Raw genomic sequence first — 24,533 nt, 5'->3', positions numbered from 1 at the left:
TAAAAATGGTGGAAACACGACAAACATTGAGCTGACCTATTATAGTCTATGCAGTCCGCTGGTAACTTCTATTTTAGCGGTCCAGTTATGTGTCATTCAGGTTTTAAAATACCCATGCATAGATGTGAACCTAGCCTTAGGCTGTTAGATTTTCGTCCTGTTGTTGGACATAAAAGAAACATTTGATCCACCAGTCCTGCCAAAAATTGTGGGTTTTGCCAACATTAATCTAACTTTTTTTTTTCAGGTATGTCCACGAGAAATCTATCTTGCGTCAATACCTTAATTCAAAAACTGCTAAAAAGACTGAAACCACGGTATAATGATTTCCAATTTATAAAGAGAGACTGGATGACGATGAAACTATCAATGTTTTACATGGGAGGTGACAACAGAGAACAAATTTCTGTTAGATCAAATAAGGCCATGCAAAAGAGGACACAGCTTGAAGTTGCAGTGATGTTTGGATTTGAGCTTTCCTATCATAAGGCTCATTGGATATATCAATAATGATTTATTTATTTCTCAGTTACAAGATATATGTGAATGGCTATGTGAAGATATGAAGTGCAGTCAATACTGAAACTTTAATGTAATATTGAAGTGTGACTTGTTCCAAATGGAGCTAAATATATATCTTAAAGTGTCTGTTTCTTCACTTATTTGCCACTTTCTGTTACTGATCAAATCTATACAATAGAACTCTATGGAGAGTGGCGGGGAGGGAAAATGAGAGCACCTCTATAAGACAGACATAAGCAATATATAGAGACAGTTCTTTTTCACAACACAGCTGGGTTGTCAGGAATTAGTATCAAGCCTTTTCCTGACAGACATGACTCATATAATGCTGTAGACAGGTCCATATCACCGTCTTTCTCCTTCTTCTCTTCCCTCTGCCCCTACATATAGCCCATTGTAACCTGCACTTTTCTTTAGTGAAGTAAATTGCAAAGTTTGTTCCCGTTACCCATCCTATTGATTTATGAAAACATAAACAAATGTTTTCTTAAACTTTAATGTAAACCTCAATAGACAAACTCAATTTTAATATATATATATAAATGCTTAACTTATGATTGTATTTTTTATTTTCGGGTGGCAAAGAAAGAAGGAAGTGAGATTTTTTTTTGCAGGAAGATTTGTGCTTTCTTAGGTCCCATTCCCACGGAGTAACGCGGCACTCATTCTGACACGTAAACACGTACACAGATCAGGAAAGCCAATAGTGCGCTGAATTCAGCGCACTGTCGGCTTTCTAGCGGTATATAACACTGCATGTGCCCCAAACCCATGAAAGGTCCTCTTCAATCCTAGCAGGCTTTGGGCCTATATGGTAATATACCAGATCACGTGACGTCTGGGCATTACCATGTAGGCCTGAAGCCAGCTAGGATTAACATCGGATCCCGGAGAGGTAAGTAACATTGTTTATTATGTTCCCTCACCTCCCCTGGGGCTCCAATTATTATACTCGGGGTCTGAAAAGACCCCCCCGAGTATAATAATAGCGGCAGTGGGATCGTGGCCTGGCCTGGGCCTATTCACTGCCGGCCTCCGCGGCCTATAGTACAAGGGGAAGCGGGCAGCGAGCAAGTCCGGGCAGGTTGATAAATAGGCCGCTACCTGCTGGAGATACTCCAGCAGGTAGCGGCCTATTATAAAACAAAAAAAATATTATACTTACCGATCGCGCTGCTGCTGCTCCCGCTGCCTCCGCAATCCTCTTCTCTCGGCAGACTTCAGACGTCTATGTGTTAGCGTAGGCGGCGTGATGACGCCACCTACGCTGATACATAGACGTCTGAACCAGCGCAAGGAGAGCAGCAGTTCTCCTGCACTGGTTCAAAGAAAAAAAAAAAAGTAAAAAAAAATGAAAAAAGTAAAATAAAAATTGCCCGGGCTGCCACCACCCTCCTGTGTGCCGCCTGAGGCGAGTGCCTTACCTCGCCTCATTAGAGGTGCGGCCCTGCGTGTCAGAATGAGCACTGCGTTACTCCGTGGGAACGGGGCCTTAGAGGTCTGAATGATGCACTCTCTCTCCTACTTTTTTCATGTGCTGCAAAGTGTAGGGAAGCAGGAAGCCAAGAAAAGAATAGTCCCTGCAGGATAATTGAAAGAAAAAGGGTAGGATTGGCATCAAGGAGATAGCTACTTAAGATTTTTTTAAAAAAAATGTAGGTTGTGAGCCCCACATAGAGCTCACAACGTACATTTTTTCCTATTGGTATGTCTTTGGAGTATGGGATGGAAATCTACACAAACATGGGGAGAACATACAATCTCCTTGCAGATGTTTTTTTTGCCTTTGGCAGGATTTGAACTGAGGACTCCAGTGCTGCAAGGATACAGTGCTAACCACTGAGCCACCATGTGGCCCCTCTTAGCTGCTTAAGATTGTATAGATATGTTTATTTTTGTAAGAGAGTATATTTGTCTTCCATACGCAGGTGTTTATGGACCAGATGAGGAGGTGTGTATTCTGAGGATGTATCACTACAGAAACCATAAAAATGGAAGCCCCTGCTGAGCACATAGCTGCTCCACCTACTATTGTGCCAGTATTACAGGGGAATACAACCTATGAACTATTATTATACTCTGGGGTCTTTGTTTCACATTGTTGGAACACACGGGGCGCCCTGGAGGGCAGAAGGGCAAGTGGAGGCAGCAGTGAGCCAGAACAGGGATCTGTAAGTAAACCTTCTGGGATTACTCCAGCAGGTAACAGCTTATTATAAAAATAAAAAAGCATCAGGTGCCCACTGGGCTCCCTAAGGTCACAGGCCCTGTAGCAGCTGCTATAGCTGCCATGGCAGTACTTATACCACTGGTGCTATTAGTTATGCTAATAGTTTGTAGGGGCACTGTCAGCTGCAGAAATTGCACAATGTGTGTCACCCAAAAAGTCTTGGCATGTCACCTTTAACACAGTTGTCATAGGTTTACCGTCACTGATCTAGTCACACAGTCGGCTTGCTATTCACACCCTTTGTACATGATTGACATCTGAGGGGACTGTGAGGGAAATGTCACTCATACACAGGACATGTGATTAGCAAATGGACATTGTGACTAGACTGAAGCCGCACCTCGTCCAACTTGACTACTTAGGTTAATTTGCATATGGATTTTTATGCTTTCAAACATTTATACATTCCCATTGCTGCAACAGTAAGATTACAGGGGGGCAGCAATAGGAATTTATTTTTATCCTGCACATGACAAGGCAAATTTATGGTTGAAAAACCACCTGACGGGTATATATAATGTCCCAGCTGTGTTGCTGTTGTATGAAGGATTAATAACCCCACCATTGACCCAACCTTTACTTACAGCTAGCTGGTAGTAGAATATCACTCTCATTATCTGATGGCTTAACTTTCACACCATCTCAATTATCTTATGATATTGCTGAATAGACCATGTACTAAATACAGTAAATAGCCCTAGTGAAGATGGTTTTTAACATATGTGCAGATACTCATAGTTTATTATGCCCTTTACATTTCACATTAACGCTTTTGTTATTCCCACTTATCTTTTTTTATATCTCTTTATAGAGATATACACCATTTGTCTGCCACAATAAAATAATCAAGAGACCAAGGCTTCATTCACAAGAGCTTTATTTCTTGTTGTAAAATATCTGTATATTTTTGTTTGAGTCTTTTAAGACTTTTGGTAAAGAACAGATGTTAAAGGACCCTGGTCTTCCTCGTAAGTAAGGCTGCAGTCTGTAAAAAGAAGGAAGAAGTTAATTTTAGAAGGTGAACCAACAAGTCAAGAAATTCCTGCTTCTTTTATAACCATGACCATGATAGGACCTGGACCAAGTTAGGCTTTTTTGTTTTACCTCAATTCATATTAATAAGGATAATAACAAACATAGAATAGAGCATAAAAAGGTGCCCTATAGAGATAATTGAATGCACCACATATGAAAGGGAGAAATTACTTTATAAATATCATATATGAACTTGTAACCTGTATTGTTTTGTAACAATATTGTGCTAGTAATGCAAATAAATTAATGTATGTTATAATAAAATTATATTACATATAGAAGTAAATTAATCCTATTTATCAAGAATTGTGTTTGCTCTAAAAGACAGTCATATTTTATATATTTACCTCTTACGTTACAGTTCTAGCTGTTGCCTCAAGTACGCTATAATATTTGGGCGCTAAAAGAAAAATAAAATAAAAATAAGGTAAATAACCATTTAAACAACTAGCTGATTATATAAGAAATTTGCATACATAAATACATTCCTATTTTAATATCTTTCTTCTGGTTATTAGTATGGTAAAAAGCTGTGTTATGGTAATTTTGCAGGTGTCTGAAGACTTGGAACTTGATTACCCTAAATTTCTCCTACAATGGGAGCTTGAGGTTGATTGGATGATCTAACAGTGGAGAGCAGCTACTTGTACACCATCCCCTTTAACCGAGAGCTTTAGTAGGCCTACGTGGATGGTTAGGGAGTGAGGAAGGAAGGAGAAAACATATTTATATTACTTCCAGCCGCAAGCACCATACTGAAGTTCATCACAGAGCTTATTTATCATGGCTTGTTGAGAGGGAAATTGTGGGGCCATCAAAATTATCATAATTTACACCAGTTTTCTGGTACATATGGTGCCAGAAATCAACGGTAAAAAGGAGATTGTAGATTTCTGTTTAGGCACATGTATCCTAAGGATGCTCCTAATTTATTATGAGGAAAGCTGCAGCAGGGCAGGGGTTATCAAAACATTACTTTTGATAAATCAGCCCCTATGTGTGTGAATATCAGTCTTATTTTTCTCACAATACATAAGTCCAACTTTCATGTACTTACTTTTTTATAAATTGGTACTGGGCCTGGATGTATCAGACAGGAGCTAACAAAACTGCAGTGTGAAGCATGGGATAGAAATAGAGTAGCGCAGTGGCGTAACTAGGAATGATGGGGCCCCGTGGTGAACTTTTGACATGGTCCCACCCCCTCCGACCAATGCTGAAGAACCCGACCGACCCCCCTTCCCCCGCATTCCTGCGCGCAATATTATCCCCCTTAGTAGCCCCTACACACACTATTATGCCACATAGTGGCCCATGTACACAGTATTATTCCCCATAGAGGCCCCTGTACACAGTATTATGCCCCATAGTGGCCCCTGCACACAGTTTTATGCCCCATAGTGACCCCTACACACACTATTATGCCCCATAGTGGCCCCTGAACACAATATTATGCCCCACTGTGGACACCCATGAACAATTATTATACTCTGGGGTCTTTTCAGACCCCAGAGTATAATAATTGGAGACCGAGGGGGGATACTAACATAAAAGTTACTTACCTATCCCTGGCTCCACTGCACTCCTCATTGGTGTCGGCTAGCTTCAATGACATCTGGGATGTCACATGACCCGGGACGCAGGTCCTGGTCATGTGATGCCAGCGATGTCACATAAGTTGGCCGAAGCCTGTCTGGAGCCAGGAGAGGTAAATAACACTGTTTTTTTATGTTCCCTTACCTCTCCTGGGCCTCCGATCATTATACTCAGAAGTCTGAAAAGACCCATGAGTAGAATAATAGTGTTTGTGGGGCCCGCGGTGTCACTTACCGAACCCGGCCCCTGCCAGGATCGGAAAGTAAATAGGGCCGTTACTGGCTGGAGTTACTAGTAAAAAAAAAACAAAAAACATAGCGGCTGTCACTGCACCGCTAATCTCCCAGACCGTGTGGCAGCTGCTACCACTGCTACCCTGGTAGTTATGCCCCTGGAGCAGCGGCCTCAGTCACTGGAGAGACAGGACACTATTCCAGACTTTTGCATTCTATGCTACTATCACAACTGTAGCCAGGGATGTAGTTATAGGGGTGTAGCATTAGCAGTCACTACCAGGCCCTGGACCCAGTGAGGGCCCCAAAGGTCCCCCTGCCACATAAATATACCACTATCTAAACAGCCCATAAGTAAGTAGGATTCTGTAGAGGGTCCCAGGAGCTTCAATATATACCACTGACTGTACCCTAAATGAGCAGACCTAACAAGTAGCCCAAAAGTTATGACCGACAAAAATAAATTCAGCCCTATTCACTTGGACTGGAATCGCGCCAAGAAGAGAAGCAATTTTCATGGAGAATTTTTTTCTATCAATTCCTTTGAATAGATTTAAGATCTCAATACTGAATAGTAGTTGCATGTAAACCATAATATAAGAAACGTACCTCTGTTTCAAAGCAAAGTTTTCTATCTTCTGCAGCAGGTGCAGCACAACACTTCTCCCTTGCATTTGTGAATTTTTCAACCATAGCATGCTGGTTTTCACTTGACATGGTAGTAGCCTGTTTCATAAACCTAATAAGGACGCTGAAAATAGATTATAAAATTATACATTAATAAAATGAACAAGCTAAAACAATTGCAGGGCATTGTATACAGTTGTTTATAGCACTGCTAATGGGTAAAGAGAACTGTTCAGACATTTTCAATTATAATGGAATATGTGAAATGCAGGTCTCTGTAATTATATATTAATTTCCAAGATCGATATTTATCAAAAAGGGTAGATGGGAATATAACAATAAGGATCTGACTTCTTAGCACTTACAGGAGTCTTTTGGTCTGCTGCTCTTTTTCTGAACCTTCACAGATTTCAGCACCAATGTGAAAGTCAGCTTCATTAAATTCTGATGGTTTGAAAGTTTGGTCAGGTCCAAGATTTGTGAAGCACTCTCTTCTTTCCAATAGCGGATTATCACAACAGCGACGTACTTGGTCATTTATAAATGTTTGTGATTGTTTTTCGCACATTTCTCCTAGTAATAAATCCAGCTGGAAACAGAAAAAATAAATATATTTAATTTGGCAAATAACTGCAGTATACATTAAAGCATATATTATATAATGTATCCCCAATGTGCAGTATCAATTGGTATTTATCATTGCAAATTTGTGATTAGCCTTTAAAGTGTTTCTCTATCTGTATTTATTTCAATAAGCATTTAGGAAGTGTATATGTTACCCTGAGATTAATTCTATTGTTTGTTGTTGGAAATAATCTAATCTTTCTGTGACCAAACAGATATAAATATACAGACAAGAGGTTGAGAACCTTGTGGGCCTCTATAACCACTTCCGGACCGCCCATAGACTATATACACGTCCGGATAGTGGTTGTCTTGTTCTGACAGGACGTACCGGTACGTCCAATCAGAACACAGCAGCTGCACAAGATCATGCAGCTGCTTTCACCGGGAGCTGGCTGTAACTTCAGCCGGAGCTCCCAGAGAGAAGACAGGGAAGGTTTATTCCCATCCCTGCCTTCTCGTTCGCTGTGTATACAGCGCTCAATGAGCGCTGTATACACGGCTATGGGCGCCGTCATGATGTGGCCTCCCTCTGACCTGGCAGTCATGTGATCCGCCGGAAGCAGCATCTGTATACCATGTAAAGCAGCGTGCTGGAGGCTGTATTCCTCCTGAAACTGGGGCTAAATGTACCAGCCTCAGTTATAGGAGAAATCAGCCTCCAGTACAAAAAAAGAAGTGATCAGATGTCCCCAAGGGTCTTTTATGACCTTATGGGGATACCATCTGAAAAAAAATATTAAAAAATTAATTAAAAAGTTATAAAATAAATGAAATGAAATAATTTTTTTTAAAAAAAAGTAAAATAGTAAGTAAAATAATATGCCAATAAAATGACGTTATTAAAGGTTATATTATATTATAGCTCCACCCCCGACGACACCATATAAAATAAAAGTTACCGTAATAGAGAGGAAAAACTATTTTATAAAGTTTTTCAGTTGTACTTTGTGTTATTAAATAAAAAAAAAAAAAAAGAAAAGTGTAAACCAGACACAATTTCCCTCCTATTATTAAATTAAAAAAAAAAAAAAGAAAAGTGTAAACCAGACACAATTTCCCTCCTATTATTAAATTAAAAAAAAAAAAAAAAAAAAAGAAAAGTGTAAACCAGACACAATTTCCCTCCTATTATGTTTATATTTTCCCGGATATAAAAAAAATTAAAACACATTCGAAAATAAAAACAACATAAAAATAAAGCCCTATGTGTCCCTGAAAAAAGATGCAAAAATTAGTTGAATGAGACGTATGAGAAAAATGTTACAGCCCTCTAAACTGCACATACAAAATAAACCTAAAATGTGTCTGGTCTTGGACCACAAATTGTCCCGGTACTGAAGTGGTTAACAACCATACTAGAACCATGAAACATAATACAAAAGAAATGCATTGTAGATCTATGTTACAAAAAAAAATTACAGCTTAAGGGGAGGTTTTTGACAGCGGATTTCGCTTCAAAATCAGCCCCTTTACAATGAAGCCCTATGTGAACAGCTAGCTTTTTTTTTCTGCTAGCTTCTTTTTTCTGCTAGGTTATTTTCAGCTAGCGGAAAAAAGAAGCGACATGACCTTTCTTCAGGCGTTTTCCGCCTGAAGAAAGCAATAGAAGTGAATGGGAAGCAAAAACCGTGCGTTTTTTTCCCGCGTGTTTTTTTGCAAAAATAAGCGACGCTAGCGGGTTTTTTAGCCCATTCTCTTTATGGGAGGGAAAAACAGCCTGGCTTTTTCTGGAAGCGGTTTTTACAAAAAAAAGCTCCACAAAAAGCTTGGCAAGGTAAAAAAAAAAGCTTCCTAATTAGGATGCGGTTTTTTTCAGGACCAAAATAAGCCATGAGGTTTTTACGTGTGAACTAGCCCTTATACGAAGATGAATTTGATGGACTTTGCATCATTGTCATTCTGCTTCGTGCAATTGCCCATTCAGACAATCCAGTGTCATCCAAGGTCATGAATGTTGTGCAGTCTGAGTCTGATGACCAAATGGAACCCTTGAGCCCCTTCAAAGAATAAATCTGTTTTCCAGGATCAGAATAGGTCTTTCCTATGTTACTCTGTTTAAATAAATTTTGATTTTTTTTTTATACCCAACCGGCATCTACTATTTATACTGACCATGCGGATTAAGTGAAGCCTGCATAGTCTCTATGGACATGGAAGGGATACCAGGGATTATAGCTATAAAATGGTAAGCTGATTTTCCTGTGCATTGACTTTTAAGTCTACTTGCAGTATAAGTGAATTCTAGGATTAGTTTGAGGCCTCGTGTTGCGGAAACTTAGCTTTATTTGTTGTAGATTCTGTTGCATTTTATTGAGCCAAAGCCAAGTGTGGCTACAAAAGGAATGAGAAGTATAGAAGAAATTTGAATTCTCCTGCTTTATAACTGGAAACACCATGGGCATAACAGAATTAACACATAACTTCAAGTTAAATAACTCAACATACTTTGTCTTCAGAGCAAGACATTTTCTGGTTTTCGGGACGTGAACAACACGTAAGACCAATGTTTGTCATTTTGCTAGCGATTTCACGAAGAGTGTCGTCTGAGACTTGTGGCATTTTTGGTGTATAATCCATTATCTTTCTAGAAAAAAAAGGATATATTAATCTCCCACATCATTTTTCTTTCCAAATTGAGTTGGAAAAGATGTGTTAATCTATATTTCAACATACATTTATCACTAACAATCTCTTTTTCTATAGTCATGAATCATTCATTTCATATTGATATAATTCATATGTTTAGATCTATGAGAGGGTTATCATACTCATGTTATTTATCCTGTAAACTATCTGAATTCTATTGTGTATCCTAAACAATATGGCTGCTCATACGATTCTAACTCCATCCAACCAGTTTTAAGTCAGTAGTTTCATCTTTTCTCTACTGTTGCAAAGCCCTCTAAATATTAAGTCATCCATGTTTCTTTATGGCAAAGCAAATGTTTGGCCCATATTCTAAAGATAGTCCTGGAAAATCCCTCAAAAATGGTCATATACATTAGACTGATGTCAACTAAACCTGCCAATTTTTATGGGACAGGTTGACCATCTAATGTGTTTTGGGTTGTCCCAACTCTCATGTCAGGAAAAAGAAGGTTCTTTGTTTTGAAGGGAGATATGACACCACCAGAGGTATCTAGAAGTAGTTTACAATTTTCTTTCTATTTAAAACACCTGCATGCAAAGTGAGTTTATGTACGGCTTGAGGGATGTAAGGAATAGCTTTTTGTGCTAAAATCTACCCCCCCCCCCGCCCCCAAACACGCACATTATACTACTATTCACTGATGTATAGTCAAATATTTTATAAGATTTTCTGTACACTTACTTCATCATAAAGACATGAGGTCCAACCTTTTCTAACAGTCCACAATTTTTCTTGAGTAAATCCTGGCTTTCTTTAATTCTAGCCTGAAATTGTTCATGCTGCAAAGTAACAAAACAATTTTAGTAAATGAGAATTTTTATGATGTATTACATTAACTCTCTGGCTAAGTAGCCATACCCCAGTCTTGAGGCACTCCACAGGATTTTCAGTAGCACAGCAGTGTGTAAGTAACTGCTTGTAGCCTTTGCTAGTTCTCATACAGTTTAAGGGATGTAATTCCTGATGCCTTATTGCAAATTCATGAAGAAACCTAAACAACATAAAATGAAAACAATATTATGTTTATTGTATCACATTGTAGACTATGTGGTATTTTATTTTGTCTCGTGAGAATTATAGACATACTGGGTTTTTGATTTTTGATTTACAAAGGCTATAACTTTTTATTTTTCCACTCAGAAAGCCATGTGAGGGCTAATTTTTTTACAGGACAAATTGTATGTTGTAGTGGTACCATTTAATATCATTCTGTATGAAGCTGGAATAAAAACTCAGTCAATGGGGTGGAAATAGAGAGACTGTATTTGCACAATTTTTTTTTACAGGCTTTGTTTTTACAGCTTTCACTGTGCAGCCAAAATGATGTGTTATGCTGGGTTCACACCAGCGTCCGGTCTCCATTCTCAAGTTTCCGTCTTCTGCAGAAAGAAGACGGAAATCTATCAGACCGTGTCCGGCCGTGAGCGCCGGTGAGCTTTTTATGCTCTTCACGGCGAAACCGTTTTTTTTTAAACCGGACACAAAGTCCTGCATGTCCCATTTTATGTCCGGTTAAAAAAAAAGGTTTTGCCGCGGAGAGCACAAAACGCTCACCAGCGCTCACTGCCGGACACTTTTCAAACCCATTCATTTAAATGGGTTTGAAAAATGCCTGAAGATTTCCGTTTCCTGCCCAGTTTCGGGCAGGAAACGGAAACCTGCATAATGGAGACTCTGGGTGCAAATGTGAATGAGCCCTTACTTGTGTTCTATGGGTCAGTACAATTACAGCGATTATTTATATAGTTTTTGTTACATTTTAATTCATATATTTATGTATAAGACATCTTTTTTGCAGGGTCATATGTTTTTTTTATTTATATCATTTTGGGAAATGTCCGATGTTTCAATTGCTTTTTATAAAAAATTTTATGGGAGGCAAAATGGCATTCACTGTATGGGAAAAATATTTTTATAATTTTGTAGCTTGGGCATTTTTGAACCCCAACCCCCATTTTTGATGACGCCATCATCCACCTTCTTCACAGAGCTCTCTCTCACCTGGAGAAACCCGGGAACACTGTGAGAATAATGTTCTTTGATTTCTCCAGTGCGTTCAACACCATTCAGCCAGGGCTACTGAGGGAGAAGCTGAACCTTGGTGGTGTGGACCATCACCTGTCCAACTGGATCCTAGACTACCTGACAAACCGCCCTCAGTATGTGAGAGCCCAGGACTGTGTGTCTGACACTGTGATCTGTAGTACGGGGGCACCTCAAGGTACAGTTCTTGCCCCATTCCTCTTCACACTGTACACTGCTGACTTCAGGCACAACTCATCCAGCTGTTACTTACAGAAGTACTCCGATGACTCTGCTATAGTCGGCCTTATCACTGATGGCGATGATAGGGAATACAGAGACTTAAACCGGGATTTTGTTGAATGGTGCCAGCAGAACCAGCTCAGGATTAATGCTGGGAAGACCAAGGAGATGGTGGTGGACTTTAGTAAACGGAGAGGTGCTCCGACCCCGGTGGAGATCCAAGGAACATGTATTGAGATAGTCAGGACCTATAAGTACCTGGGCGTGCTCCTCAATAATAAACTAGACTGGGCTGATCACCTGGAGGCGCTGCACAGAAAGGGCCACAGCAGACTCTACCTGCTCAGGAGGCTGAGGGCCTTCGGAGTCCAGGGGACACTTCTTAGGGCCTTCTTCAACTCTGTGGTTGCCTCAGCCATCTTTTTCGGTGTGGCCTGCTGGGGAAGCAGTATATCAACCAGGGACAGAAATAGACTTGACAGGCTGATCAGGAGGGCCAGCTCTGTCCTGGGGAGCCCCTTGGACCCAGTACAGGTGGTGGGTGACAGAAGGATACTGTCTGTGGTGACCTCCATGCGGGAGAACAAATCCCACCCCATGTATGGGACCCTGATGGGACTTGGCAGCACTGTAAGCGACCGTCTGCTTCACCCCAAGTGTGAGAAGGAGCGCTATCGCAGGTCCTTCCTTCCAACCGCGACCAGGCTGTATAATCTACATCAGACCAAACGAAGAGCTCTCCGCACAGAGAACTAATGATTATGAGGATGACCATGAGGTCTTCCTCTTTCTCTTCTGTTTTCCTTAGCTGCCATGGACTCCTAGTATATCTTCTCTTCTCAGCTTATCTGTGTCTACGTCTGTAACATATTACTCTGTATTATCCTGTATCTGTATTACTATGCTGCTGTAACACGCTGAAATTTCCCCAAGGTGGGACTATTAAAGGATTATCTTATCTTATCTTATCTTATCTTTAGTTCAACCAATGTATTAACAAGTAACTGATCACTACCCTCAAATCTCACTCAAGGTGATGGTGATCCCAGGCAAATAAGCAGCAGCCATACGCAGTTAATAAACTGGTATAATACAGTGGAGATTGGTGTAAAGATGCAACATCCACTGTCATAGTGTGGTGGATATAAGGAAGGGTCAAGACTAGCGTTTTGTACGCCTCAACAGGCTCATGGCATGGCTGATTTATGAACAGGCTATAGCCTTTATTTTGGCACCAGAAAGGGTTTAGCACCAAATGTGTGGCACAATATCATCGCTCTATGCCAGTTTCTACACTGTAAATATAATAGAAATATATTAGCATGGTTACTCTGTTTAAATAAATTTTGAAAAGGTTTCCTTTGGATATAACGTGTTAATATATGCCACAGACAGGGATATAGAGCGATATGGATCATGTGATACACAGATAAATAATAAAGGTTTGTGGAGTTTCCACCATTGCATTCAAGCACTTTGTACTCAATCATAACTTGCTTTAACAAAAGCAAACTGCTGTTAGCATAAATTATGTATATACATTTCTGAATGTAAATATGTATATTTACGTGGCTATGAAGTTGTCTCCATTTTCTGCAAAGTTTTTGCACACTGCTTCATCCTCTAAAAACTTATTAAGGGTAGGCAGATTTTCTGGGGCTGGATCATTAGGCAACTTCTTGAGACAGGGAGCGCGTTGAAATACAGGCTTGTCACAACAAACTTTCAAGCTGGAGGAGATCTTCTCCTGATTATCACACATATGTTGGGTATATTCCAGCTGCCCACAAAAAAACATAGTATTAATCATGTGTATCACTATGTAGAGATGTCTATACTTTATACACATACAGTGAAATCAGGTCTAGAAGATCCAATATTTTGAAAAGGTTATCTCCTATTTCAGGATGCAATATATTTAATTTGCAGCTATAGGTAAAGGCTATGCAACTCCAATTATATTAGAAACAAGAATATGCATTCCTTATTTATCTGTGTAATAGGCAAAGGATTACATTTATACAGAAAGTACATCACATCCATTAAACAGATCTTGACTTCACTTATAGCAGAACTTTAAAGGCTTTCTTGAGAAGAGATTTTTGTTGGCGTTTCCATAAAAACACTTCAGCTTACCTGAAGCTCAGCATTATTACAGCAGAGATTCCCAATGAGGGGATCGCTATACTGTAGGAGCTACAAGGGGACATTGTACTGTTCAAAACCATAAAGGGCACAGTACCATGTTGGAACCACCACAGGGCCACTGTACATGGGACGTGGTAGGGAGAGGGCACAGTCAAAGTGGGCATGGGTAGAGCTGGAGGAATGGCTTATAATACTTAAACTCACCACGGCACACAATGCACCACGGATTTTGTCCATCTTTTATTCCTTTGAAAGCTTGGAGGTATGATAAGACACAAAATGTTTCTGTCAGTTCTGTAAATCAAGGTCATGCTCATGACCTTAATATAGATCCCTGTTTACATAATAGACTCTTGTGGGCACATACGATACCTCTGCTTGATGCTAAATTTAGAAAGAGCATAGAATTTTCCATTGGATACTTTACTCCAGTAGGAGCAGTGTTACTATGGCACAAGGAATAGCCCATGGGATGTTTGTAAAATGGACCTGTTGGGATTCCAGGTGCCATCATATATTGTCTGTGCACATATCTAATCCTTTATATTTTTCTTGAGCAGTTTTCATAATGTGGGATGCATTCATATACTAATGATGCTGCATTTAATAGAAAAATGTAGTACTTCCACCTACTGACTTATCAATATACCATATAACACCAGATATGTCCGTTTATAAACACTGCAGTCATCTTACCTTCTCAAGCATACATGCAATCTTGTCGCCAGAGCAGCAGTCCTTGCTCACATGCACATGTTCAGCGCTAAGATTTATGATAACTCCAAACTCAGCCCCAGGGTGTTTTATGGAGAGTTTAGCTATTTTCCTACAGTAGAGAGAATCAATTGGAGAATAATATCAGATTAATGGTTCATTGATATAGCTCTAAGCAGGGAAATCCTATCACATATGGTGCAAGGCATCTAAAATAAAAATAAAGCAACTTTGAAATTAGTCTTTGTTAAGAATCGTTTTGTGTCTATATGTCATATGTCAACTCATGCATTTCCATAGTTACAAATAACAAATAAACATTGTGCAGTCTAATTCCATAGTTACACTGCCTTATACTGCCTGAATGTTTACTAATGTACATTTGCTAGGTAAGCAAGAAGTTAGACATAGAATGGAGTGTTGTTTCCAATTCTAGTAAATTAATTCACACAAGGCAGATTTGTTGAAGCCATTTCTGACTGTTCCATACATGTAAATTGGGGCTTGCAGAAATCCATGTACTTCCTGCCCAAACAATCTCTTTCAAATGAATGAAAATAATTTTCTGTTGTAGAAAGTCATTATAAATTTACTCTTTTTATTGTTTTGTGATGGAATTCAATGTAGCCGAACCACTGAGCAACATCTATTGTCTTCTGGGAGGATTTATAACATAATGACAAATACTGTTACTCTTGAAACAGCAAATACAAATAAGCACAAGGAAGATCAGCTTTATGCTAAGTTCACACTAGTTTTCAGGTTTCCATTCTTCAGGTCTTCTTGGGGACCCTGGAAACCCTATCCGCTTGAAAAGTGGTTACCCATGAAAACCCGTGGACAGGATAGACTATAATGGAGTCCACTCGGTTTCCGCTTAAAATTGGCGGGGTGAAAAGTTCTGCTTGCTGGACTTCAAACTCCACATATTTTAAGCAGTATAAGGCACAGAGTCCCCAAACGCTAGTGTGAACTGACCCTCAGGAGGTGACAAGCTGAGCAATTGCTCAGTGCTCTTGTCTGGTAGGGCCTCCAGAACTCCCGCCTTCTCCAATATGTAGCATGCTGGCACCCCACTAAACTAGCTATACCCTTTTATTATGAATGAATCCAACTCTGTTTCTTTACAACTTACAAGCCTTGAGTGAGTTCCACTGGGCTATTTTCAAGAACTTTGCAAGTGTGTTTCTGTGTAGCTTCAATGAAATGTGTGAGTTTCTGGAGTTCAACAAGCTGAAAAAGTTAGAGAAAAGTTAATGAAAAAGAGTAGCAATGTTTTCCAAAGTCAAATGTACATTAAAAGGCTTCCACGTATTTTCTATATATTCTTAGGACTGCAGCCACATGGCTCCTGTATTTGAATACCTAGAGGTTCTACAGTACGTCCACATTCACCTCCATAGAGTACAAACAGTGTATAGAGCAGTATATAGTGGTATATAGAGTACAAACAGTGTATAGAGCAGTATATAGTGGTATAGAGAGCACATACAGTGTATACAGCAGTATATACAGTAGAGTACATAGAGTGTATACAGCAGTATATAGTGGTATAGAGAGTATATACAGAGTATAAAGCAGTATATAGTGGAATATAGAGTATATACAGTGTATACAGCAATAAATAGTGGTATACAGAGTACATACAGTGTAAACAGCAGTATATAGTGGTATATAGAGTACATACAGTGTATACAGCAGTATATAGAGTACATACAGTATATACAGTAGTATATAGTGGTATATAAAGTACATACAGTGTATACAGTAGTATATAGTGGTATATAGTGGTATATAGAGTACATACAGTGTATACAGTAGTATATAGTGGTATATAGAGTACATACAGTGTATACAGTAGTACATAGTGGTATATAGTGGTATATAGACTACATACAGTGTATAGAGTAGTATATAGTGGTATATAGAGTACATACAGTGTATGCTTTCCACAATGTCCAACTACCTCCTGTTTAGCTCCACCCCAAAATAGTGTTTAGCTCTGCCCACCACGTAGCGTGATCCAATGGGTTGGCTAAAGGGCCTGTGATGTCATCAAAGGTCCTCAAAAGTAGTGTGTGTGTAAATTCGTACTTTAGTTTACAGTCATGTAGTGACGTCATTTACTGGGATAAAAAGTACCCTTTATGTTAATGGGGGTTCCTATGTATGAGTGTGCCAAATTTCTATAGTCCTAGGAGTCCTGACAGCATGTTTGTTACATTGCTGCAGGGCCGATAGCTCCGCCCACACTGCAGCCAATCGGCTTACTTCTCAAGGGCCTGGGATGATGTCATCTCTTGAAGCAGGCACCGGGCCGAACATCGGCGTAATTTGCCGTGAAGACCGACAGCGGAGGGATGTACAAAGTAGCCTATCTTTAATTCTGGGAGCCAAGGTAAGTATATGCAAAATTTCACACATATCCGTTCAGTAGTTTAGGTGTGATTAAGGAACAAACATACAAACATCCAAACACACAAACCCACAAACATCCAAACGCACAAACTTTCACATGTATAATAGTAGGATATTAGTAGTAATTTTACTACAAGAAATCACATACAATACCCTATTTGTAAAACATGTCGCTTTCTCCTCCTCAGCACAGCATTCTGTGATAGCAGTGTTATATTTTTCAGAAAGTCCCAAAACTTCTGGGGGATAAATGACCGGGTGTCTCAGGGCAATAGTATTAATGTAGCTGAAAAAGTGCAAACCATACAGTTAGTGTAATGAGAACAGCCATCTATATGATAACGCTAAGGCCCCACGTAGCTAAAAACAACAGCAGCAAAAAAAAAACAAAAACAAAAAAAACCCAAACACTGCGGAAACAAATGAGGCAGAAACGCTTCATGTTTTTTTTCTGTGGTATTTTTCATTGTGTTTTCACTGAGTTTTCCTCTGTGCACTTTCTGCCCTTATTTTGCCTGGTTCACATCTGCGTTCGGTATTCCATTCAGAGAGTCCGCATGGGGACCCCCCGAACGGAATACCAAACACATTGACGAGTGGTGAGCTTACGAAAGCACACGGACCCTATAGACTATAATGGGGTCCGAGTGTTTTCCGCACACTGTACGCACGAGTCATGCATAGAGAAGAGTACTTCAGGAACTACTTTCCTCTCCTCATGACTCGTGCAGACAGCTCGCAGATAATAAAAAGACCCCATTATAGTCTATGGGGTCCCTGTGCTTTCATAAGCTCAGTGCTTATCAATGCTTACGGTATTCCATTCAGGGGTCCCCATGCATACTCGCTGAATGGAATACAGAACGCAGATGTGAACCAGGCCTTATACCTATACGGAAAACACCAGCGTTTACACACGTATAATTAACATGCTGCGACTTTCGAAACCTTCAGCATTTTTGAAAATGCAGCTTTTCCACTGAGGATGGAATTAGTCAGAACCCCATTCACTTTTCATGTATTGTAAAATGCAACGTTTTTTGCCATGTTATTGTAACATGGGGTCCCACTTTGATTCCCCTCCTTTCAGCTTTCAAACCCCATAACTTTATTATTTTTCTTTTCATAGAGCCATTCGGTATACTGTACAATGTACTGAAGTGGAATTTGAGAAGAACTGTGTTTCCGTCCTGCATAGGGAGTCTTTTTTTTTGGCGGGGGGGCGGAAATTAGGGCAGATGTACTTCTTAGTCATATCATTTTGGTTGATGTCTATCGCTTTGATTGCTTTTTATCTAAATTTTATGGGAGACAAAATAGTGAAAAAATGGCAGTTTAGGGCTTTTGATTTTATTTCCTGTGTTTTTTCCTGCATACTGCGTCATCTTACGGGAAAAATATTTTTATTCATTTGTAGACAAGGTGTGTTCGGACACCGAGATGCCTAATGTGTATGTGCTTTAATTTTTATTTTGTACTTTCATATATGTTCTGGGGAAAGGGGAGTGATTTGAATTTTGCATTGGGGTCTGATCATTAATGCAATGCATTACAATGCTAACACAGGCTCTATGCAGCCTGTTATAGAAATAAATAGGAGACCAGCCTGGGAGCCTTTAATAGGCTCCCAGCTCTCATAGTAATGGATTGACAGCGCTAGTTCTTACTCCTGGGGCTGCCCATCCACGGAAAAATGGTATCTCTGTCCCCAGCGCCAGCGAAGTGAGGGTTAATGCTCGCGATCAGTGCCGCCAGGTCTTCACTGTATAGCGCACCTGACATCTGCTGTATTATTACAGTAGAGGTCAAGAATGGGTTACAAGAGTGTTCCCACTATTAACATTTTTCTGTATGAACAGGATAGATGAGGGTGTAAACTAGGCTGTGCAAACAGGCCATAAATAAATAAATTGTGAAGTTGATGGGCTGCATTCCTAATGTTGGCCCCATTCAGTAATAGCCTCCACCAGTTGTCCCCTATATAGTGGCTGGGCCTCCATCACTGCCCTCATGCAAAGGAAATGATTAGAATAGTACTTAAATCACTGATCCCCAGCTATAAGAAGTAGTGGGAGGGGTACAGGGAGCAGAGAGGTAAGTAGTGCACTCACGTTGCTATCAGTTTGTAGGCTGCAGGGAAATGGTGGGGCAGGAAGCCTACTTTCAAAACTGACTGTATTCCACCCCTGTTCATGTGTTTTGATAGATGATAAGTTTTGGGGGTCTGAGCACTGGGATAACAAACACTTACTGTAACTTACTGTACTTACTTAATGTAACTGGACTAGTGGTCAATTCTGTGTGCCTGTACTTGGCGATGCCTGTCAGACTATAGAAGCGAATGAAGCAGCGGCCACACATGCACCACTGCACTATGCATATGGGGCACTTGAGGACCTCCATTCTCTTCATCACTGGAAGTCTCAGCAGACGGAACAATCAGTGCACAGACATTTCATAATGTGAGTTTGGGATAAGTAGGAGATAAGTGATACCTTTTAAGGTATAGGAAATAGGAAAAAGAAAAAGATGGAATATATGGAATCACTTACAAGTGTAAAGCTTCTTCAGGGTGCTCTGTATGTTTCTTACAGGCAGCTTCAGCATCTGGTATCTGAAATTGACCTACATCAAAATTTCTGTTGGCATGGAAGCACTTGTCTCTGTCTGGCTCTGCCTTGGAACAACACTCACTAGTCCTGGAATAACATTTATGCAGGTCTGGAATTGCACAAACTTTATCATGGAAAATAGTCATCTGCAAAAGCAGAAAATAAACATTAATTCAGACATGCCATTTGTAGAAAACCATACCTTTACAGTAGGAAATTATGTAGCCCCTGAAGATTTATTTGACATGAAAACCTTTCTACATCAGGAAGATTTCTTCTACATAGTGATCCACCTGACCAGGACCATTTTATTCATAACACAAAGGTGCACTTGCACCAGGCCCTATGGCAGTGGGAACACCCTCGGCACAGTCCTGCTTTTTGGATCTTGCCCTAATTTTAACCCCCAGGAGGCAGATAGAGTTGAATACCAAGGTGGAGAACAGAGCATGTTTCACCCTTCAGGGCATGACTGGTGCTGTCTGAGGCAGGAATGTATAATGAACACCAAGATAGCACTGGAACCACAGAGTGCAAGCAGCACTGTGGGATCAGGACTAGCTGAGTATCGGTATTGTTTAGTTTACTGAATTATATTGTCATATCATGTTACCTTATAAGTCCTATCTCTTACAGCTTTTCTACATGTGATCACAAGTTTCACCAAATATTGGATATTTTACAGGTTCCCTACGTGTGCCGCCACACTAATTCATCATTGTATCTCCTACCCCTATCCCCACTAATGTGTTAAAAGGATTCTTCAGTGGAAAAGTTATTCCATTCGCACCGGGTCCAAGTCATAGTGAAAATCATTAGATGTTCAGTATCAATTTTGTACAAAGCATAGAAATCTACATTGGATAATAAACTGCAAAGTGGAGCTGTCAATGTAAAAGCTATACTGTATCATACCATTTTTTTCTTGCATTCAGCTTTATCTTCATTATCTGCACAGTGTTGAGCAAATTTGGCAATTTCCTCCACTAGCTTCATGTTTTCTTCAACTGAACATTCCGGGAAGGTCTGAGCACTTATAACCAGCGTTCTGAAAAATAGAAGATTGTGATTAAAGAATTGCATTATAGCATAATAAAACTGTAGGCAGATAAGTGTGTTACTATGTTAAATCGATTGCATGAAAGGACTTTACATTCCCATGACTTATAACTACTGGTCAGCTGAGGTTTACAAAAAATATGGCAATATGGTAGAGTTTCTTATACAAGCAAGAGAATGGAACTTTATGAAGAATACCATACCATCCATACCATCATAACAAAGTAGGATATGGGTAGCCTGGGAATCATTTATTTTCTTGCAGATAAGTAGCATGTTGTTTATTCTGGTTGCTCGTGTAGTGATAGGTGCATCTAAGTGAATGCTAACCTAGTCCCATTGGACGTGCGTGCTATTTTTAGTATCAGTGATGGAGGTCAGATTGGTTTGAGTAGTTATTTTTTGTTCACATATAACACAGCGGAGAAGATATCTAAAGTTAAATATAATTATGTAGAACTGTGAACAACAAAACAGTGAATAATACTTACATTTGCTTAAACATTTTGTCTCCTATAAGATTCAGTACGTAACCAATGTCATGGGAATGATGATCTATTACCATAGGAAAGACATAGGACACATTGTTATCAGACAATTCTTATATAACACACCCTGCAGTAATCTGCATAATCAGATTTTTGTTTTAGGAATTTGCAAAGTTATATACTCCTTCGAGAATGTAATTTAACAGAGCAGCATAGACCATTACAGCACTTCATACAATGTTTATGGAGGAAATTTAGTTCTAGTTTAAGCATATGCATTGAATGAAGAACACAAGTGTGAATAAATGTGTCTCTTCTGATCATAACTACCTGTATAGTACTACTAAACAATTATTACTTACCTACATCCCTCTTCTTCAAATGCCTTGACTCAGTTACTAGGGTGCAGAGGAGCAAGCAAATCAGAGTGACCCACTTCATGACTGCAGATGTTTGGGGAGGACCTCTCAGAAGCCTGGAGATGATGAGAGAATCTGCAGAATTTATATGGTTTCTGGAAACATTTACAAATCATTAATCAGCTGGTTCTATAAATTATTAATGTTTACTTTGTTACTGAAATAACGGGATGGCAAAAACACAATATTTAATCAATTGTAAAATAAGTTAGTACTGGCACTGGACTCTTTAAAAGTCCTTGTATACAGATAGATAGACTTTGGTAATTACTCTATGAAACTATGAACAAAAGGTTAAGCAAAGTGATCCTTGGTTATGTCAGCTTCTCAGTCGTTGTTCATCCTCCATTCCAAATATGTGTAAAGGTTAAATAATAAAAACGACACAATATTAGTCTGTTATTTCAGTGTCTCTTACTCTTATAAATTAGTTATAGTTACTATAAGAGATGTACCAGGAACAAAAAGTTTATTACTTTCAAATTATAATTAAAGGGATTGTCCAGTGAAAAGTTATGTATAAAGTGGCTCAGGCTAGGTTCACACCTTCGCCTGCTCTCTGCTGGGTGATTCCGCTTGAAAAATGTGGAAAGAGGGGCCACACGGTGGCTCAGTGGTTAGCACTGCAGCCTTGCAGCGCTGGAGTCCTGGTGTTCAAATCCCGACAAGGGCATAAAACCATCTGCAAGGAGTTTGTATGTTCTCCCCGTGTTTGCAAGGATTTCCAACCCATATTCCAAAGACATACTGATAGGGAAAAATGTACATTGTGAGCTCCATATGGGGCTCACAATCTACATTTAAAAAAAAAAAAAAAAAGAAAAAATGTGGAAAGAAAAAGCACTGAAAGCTCATTTTACGCCCTTTTCAGGCGGAAATCCAGCAGTCCCCATCATGGTCTATGTGGTCTGCTGGTTTCTGTGGGTAACGACTTTTTTAAGCAGATTAGGTCTCTGCTTTGGGGATCCTCAAGTAGACCCCGCAGAATGGACACCAAAATGAGGGTGTGAACCTAACGTCAGCTTGGTTTTCACAGATAAAAAAAAAAAGTCAGACTCACTAGTCCTTTTCCAATACTGCTCATTTGCTTATCTTTACCTCTTGTTGCAGCAATGACATCCCAGTATATGTCTCTATATTATAAATATGAATTCTTGTCTGTCTGTCTGTCTGTCTGTCTGTCCGTCTGTCTGTTCTCTAATGCGAACCAAACGACTGGGCCGATCTTCACCAAATTTGGTACAGAGATACTTCAGATATCCGGGAAGGTTTAAGATGAGACTCCAACTCGCTCGGACGTACCGTTGCTGAGATACAGCATTCCAAACACAATGCCCCCCCCTCCTTAGCCAATACAAACCTGCAAGACTTTCACTCATATTCCAACTGCAATACACACGGTCACTCCACATGCACAATCCAACACTGATATCCAAACTGAGATACACGCATCAGAGGATTAGATACACAGATTAGCACACAGTATCACACGCCAGAGGATTAGATACATGGGTCTGCACACAGTCCCACACACCAGAGGATTAAATACGCACTTCTGCACACAGTTCCACACACTGAAGGATTTGATACGTTCATCTGCACACGGTTCCACATGCTGAAGGATTAGATACAGGTGTCTACACACAGTTCCATACTCCAGAGGATTAGATACTCGCGTCTGCACAGAGTACCACATGCCGTAGGATTAGATACACACGTCTGCACACAGTTCCACACTCCAGAGGATTAGATACATGCCTCTGCACACAGTACCACAAGCCAGAGAATTAGATACGCGTCTCAGCACACAGTATCACACGGGGGAGGATTAGATATGCGCGTCTGCACACAGTACCACACGGGGGAGGATTAGATACACGCGTCTACACACAGTACCACATGCCATAGGATTAGATACGTGCGTCTGCACACAGTACCACATGGCGGGGGATTGGATACGCGCGTCAACACACAGTTCCACACGCCGTAGGATTAGATACGCACCTCTTCACACAATACCACACAGGGGAGGATTAGATACATGTGTCTTCACACAGTTGTACACGCCATAGGATTAGATACACGCGTCTGCACACAGTACTACATGCCGTAGGATTAGTTACGCGCGTCTACACACAGTACCACATGCCGTAGCATTAGATACACGGGTCTGCACACAGTCCCACACACCAGAGGATTAAATACGCACTTCTGCACACAGTTCCACACACTGTAGTATTTGATACGTGCGTCTGCACATGGTTCCACATGCCGAAGGATTAGATACAGGCGTCTACACACAGTTCCACACTCCAGAGGATTAGATACGCCCATCTGCACACATTTGTACACGCCATAGGATTAGATACACGCGTCTGCACAGAGTACCACATGCCTTAGGATTAGATACACGCGTCTACACACAGTTCCACACTCCAGAGGATTAGATACACGCATCTGCACACAGTTGTACACGCCATAGAATTAGATACACGTGTCTGCACACAGTACCACATGCAGTAGGATTAGATATGCGCATCTGCACACAGTACCACATGCCGTAGGATTAGATACATGCGTCTACACACAGTTCCACACGCCGTAGGATTAGATACGCACCTCATCACACAATACCACACAGAGGAGGATTAGATACGTGCATCTGCACACAGTTCCACACACAAGAGGATTAGATAAGCACGTCTGCACACAGTACCACATGCCGTAGGATTAGATACGCACATCTTCACACAGTTGTACACGTCATAGGATTAGATACACGCGTCTGCATACAGTACCGCATGCTGTAGGATTAGATACGCGCGTCTACACACAGTTCCACACGCCGTAGGATTAGATACGCGCCTCTTCACACAATACCACAGAGGGG

At 40.2% G+C, this 24,533-nt stretch overlaps 2 protein-coding genes across 2 annotated transcripts in view; one reads left to right on the top strand and one right to left on the bottom strand.

Moving 5' to 3' along the window:
- RASSF6 (Ras association domain family member 6) overlaps positions 1-620 on the top strand; it is an 86,786-nt gene extending 86,166 nt beyond the window's left edge. The window contains exon 11 of the mRNA XM_075285283.1: positions 248-620. Coding sequence (XP_075141384.1) covers positions 248-323 — 76 coding nt within the window. The 3' untranslated portion in view covers positions 324-620. The remainder of the gene's footprint in view (positions 1-247) is intronic.
- Positions 621-3,630: 3,010 nt separating this feature from the next.
- LOC142217035 (serum albumin-like) lies at positions 3,631-21,694 on the bottom strand. The gene is made up of 15 exons (XM_075285202.1): positions 21,587-21,694; positions 21,228-21,291; positions 20,593-20,725; positions 19,618-19,823; positions 17,219-17,351; positions 15,783-15,880; positions 14,630-14,759; positions 13,354-13,565; positions 10,379-10,511; positions 10,202-10,299; positions 9,316-9,454; positions 6,609-6,832; positions 6,226-6,367; positions 4,135-4,187; positions 3,631-3,737 (listed from the first exon to the last, which is right to left on the bottom strand). The coding sequence occupies exons 1-14, from the start codon at positions 21,663-21,665 to the stop codon at positions 4,143-4,145; spliced, it is 1,836 nt and encodes a 611-aa protein (XP_075141303.1). The 5' UTR covers positions 21,666-21,694; the 3' UTR covers positions 3,631-3,737; positions 4,135-4,142.
- Between the last annotated feature and the right edge of the window lie 2,839 nt (positions 21,695-24,533).

This window comes from Leptodactylus fuscus, chromosome 1 (genome assembly GCF_031893055.1).
Source record: "Leptodactylus fuscus isolate aLepFus1 chromosome 1, aLepFus1.hap2, whole genome shotgun sequence".
Taxonomy (NCBI): domain Eukaryota; kingdom Metazoa; phylum Chordata; class Amphibia; order Anura; family Leptodactylidae; genus Leptodactylus; species Leptodactylus fuscus.
Note: the sequence above shows the minus strand (reverse complement) of the source record. Positions and strands in the feature narration are given on the sequence as shown.

What these genes read in the sequence shown, in the direction of transcription:
- LOC142217035 (XM_075285202.1), bottom strand. Translation starts at nt 21,665, where the DNA reads ATGAAGTGGGTCACTCTGATTTGCTTGCTCCTCTGCACCCTAGTAACT. An exon ending in CGACATGTTTTACAAATAGG is followed by an intron (nt 15,881 to 17,218) that starts GTATTGTATGTG and finishes TAACTTTTTCAG; the next exon opens with CTTGTTGAACTCCAGAAACT. An exon ending in CAGCAGACCAAAAGACTCCT is followed by an intron (nt 6,368 to 6,608) that starts GTAAGTGCTAAG and finishes ATCTATTTTCAG; the next exon opens with CGTCCTTATTAGGTTTATGA.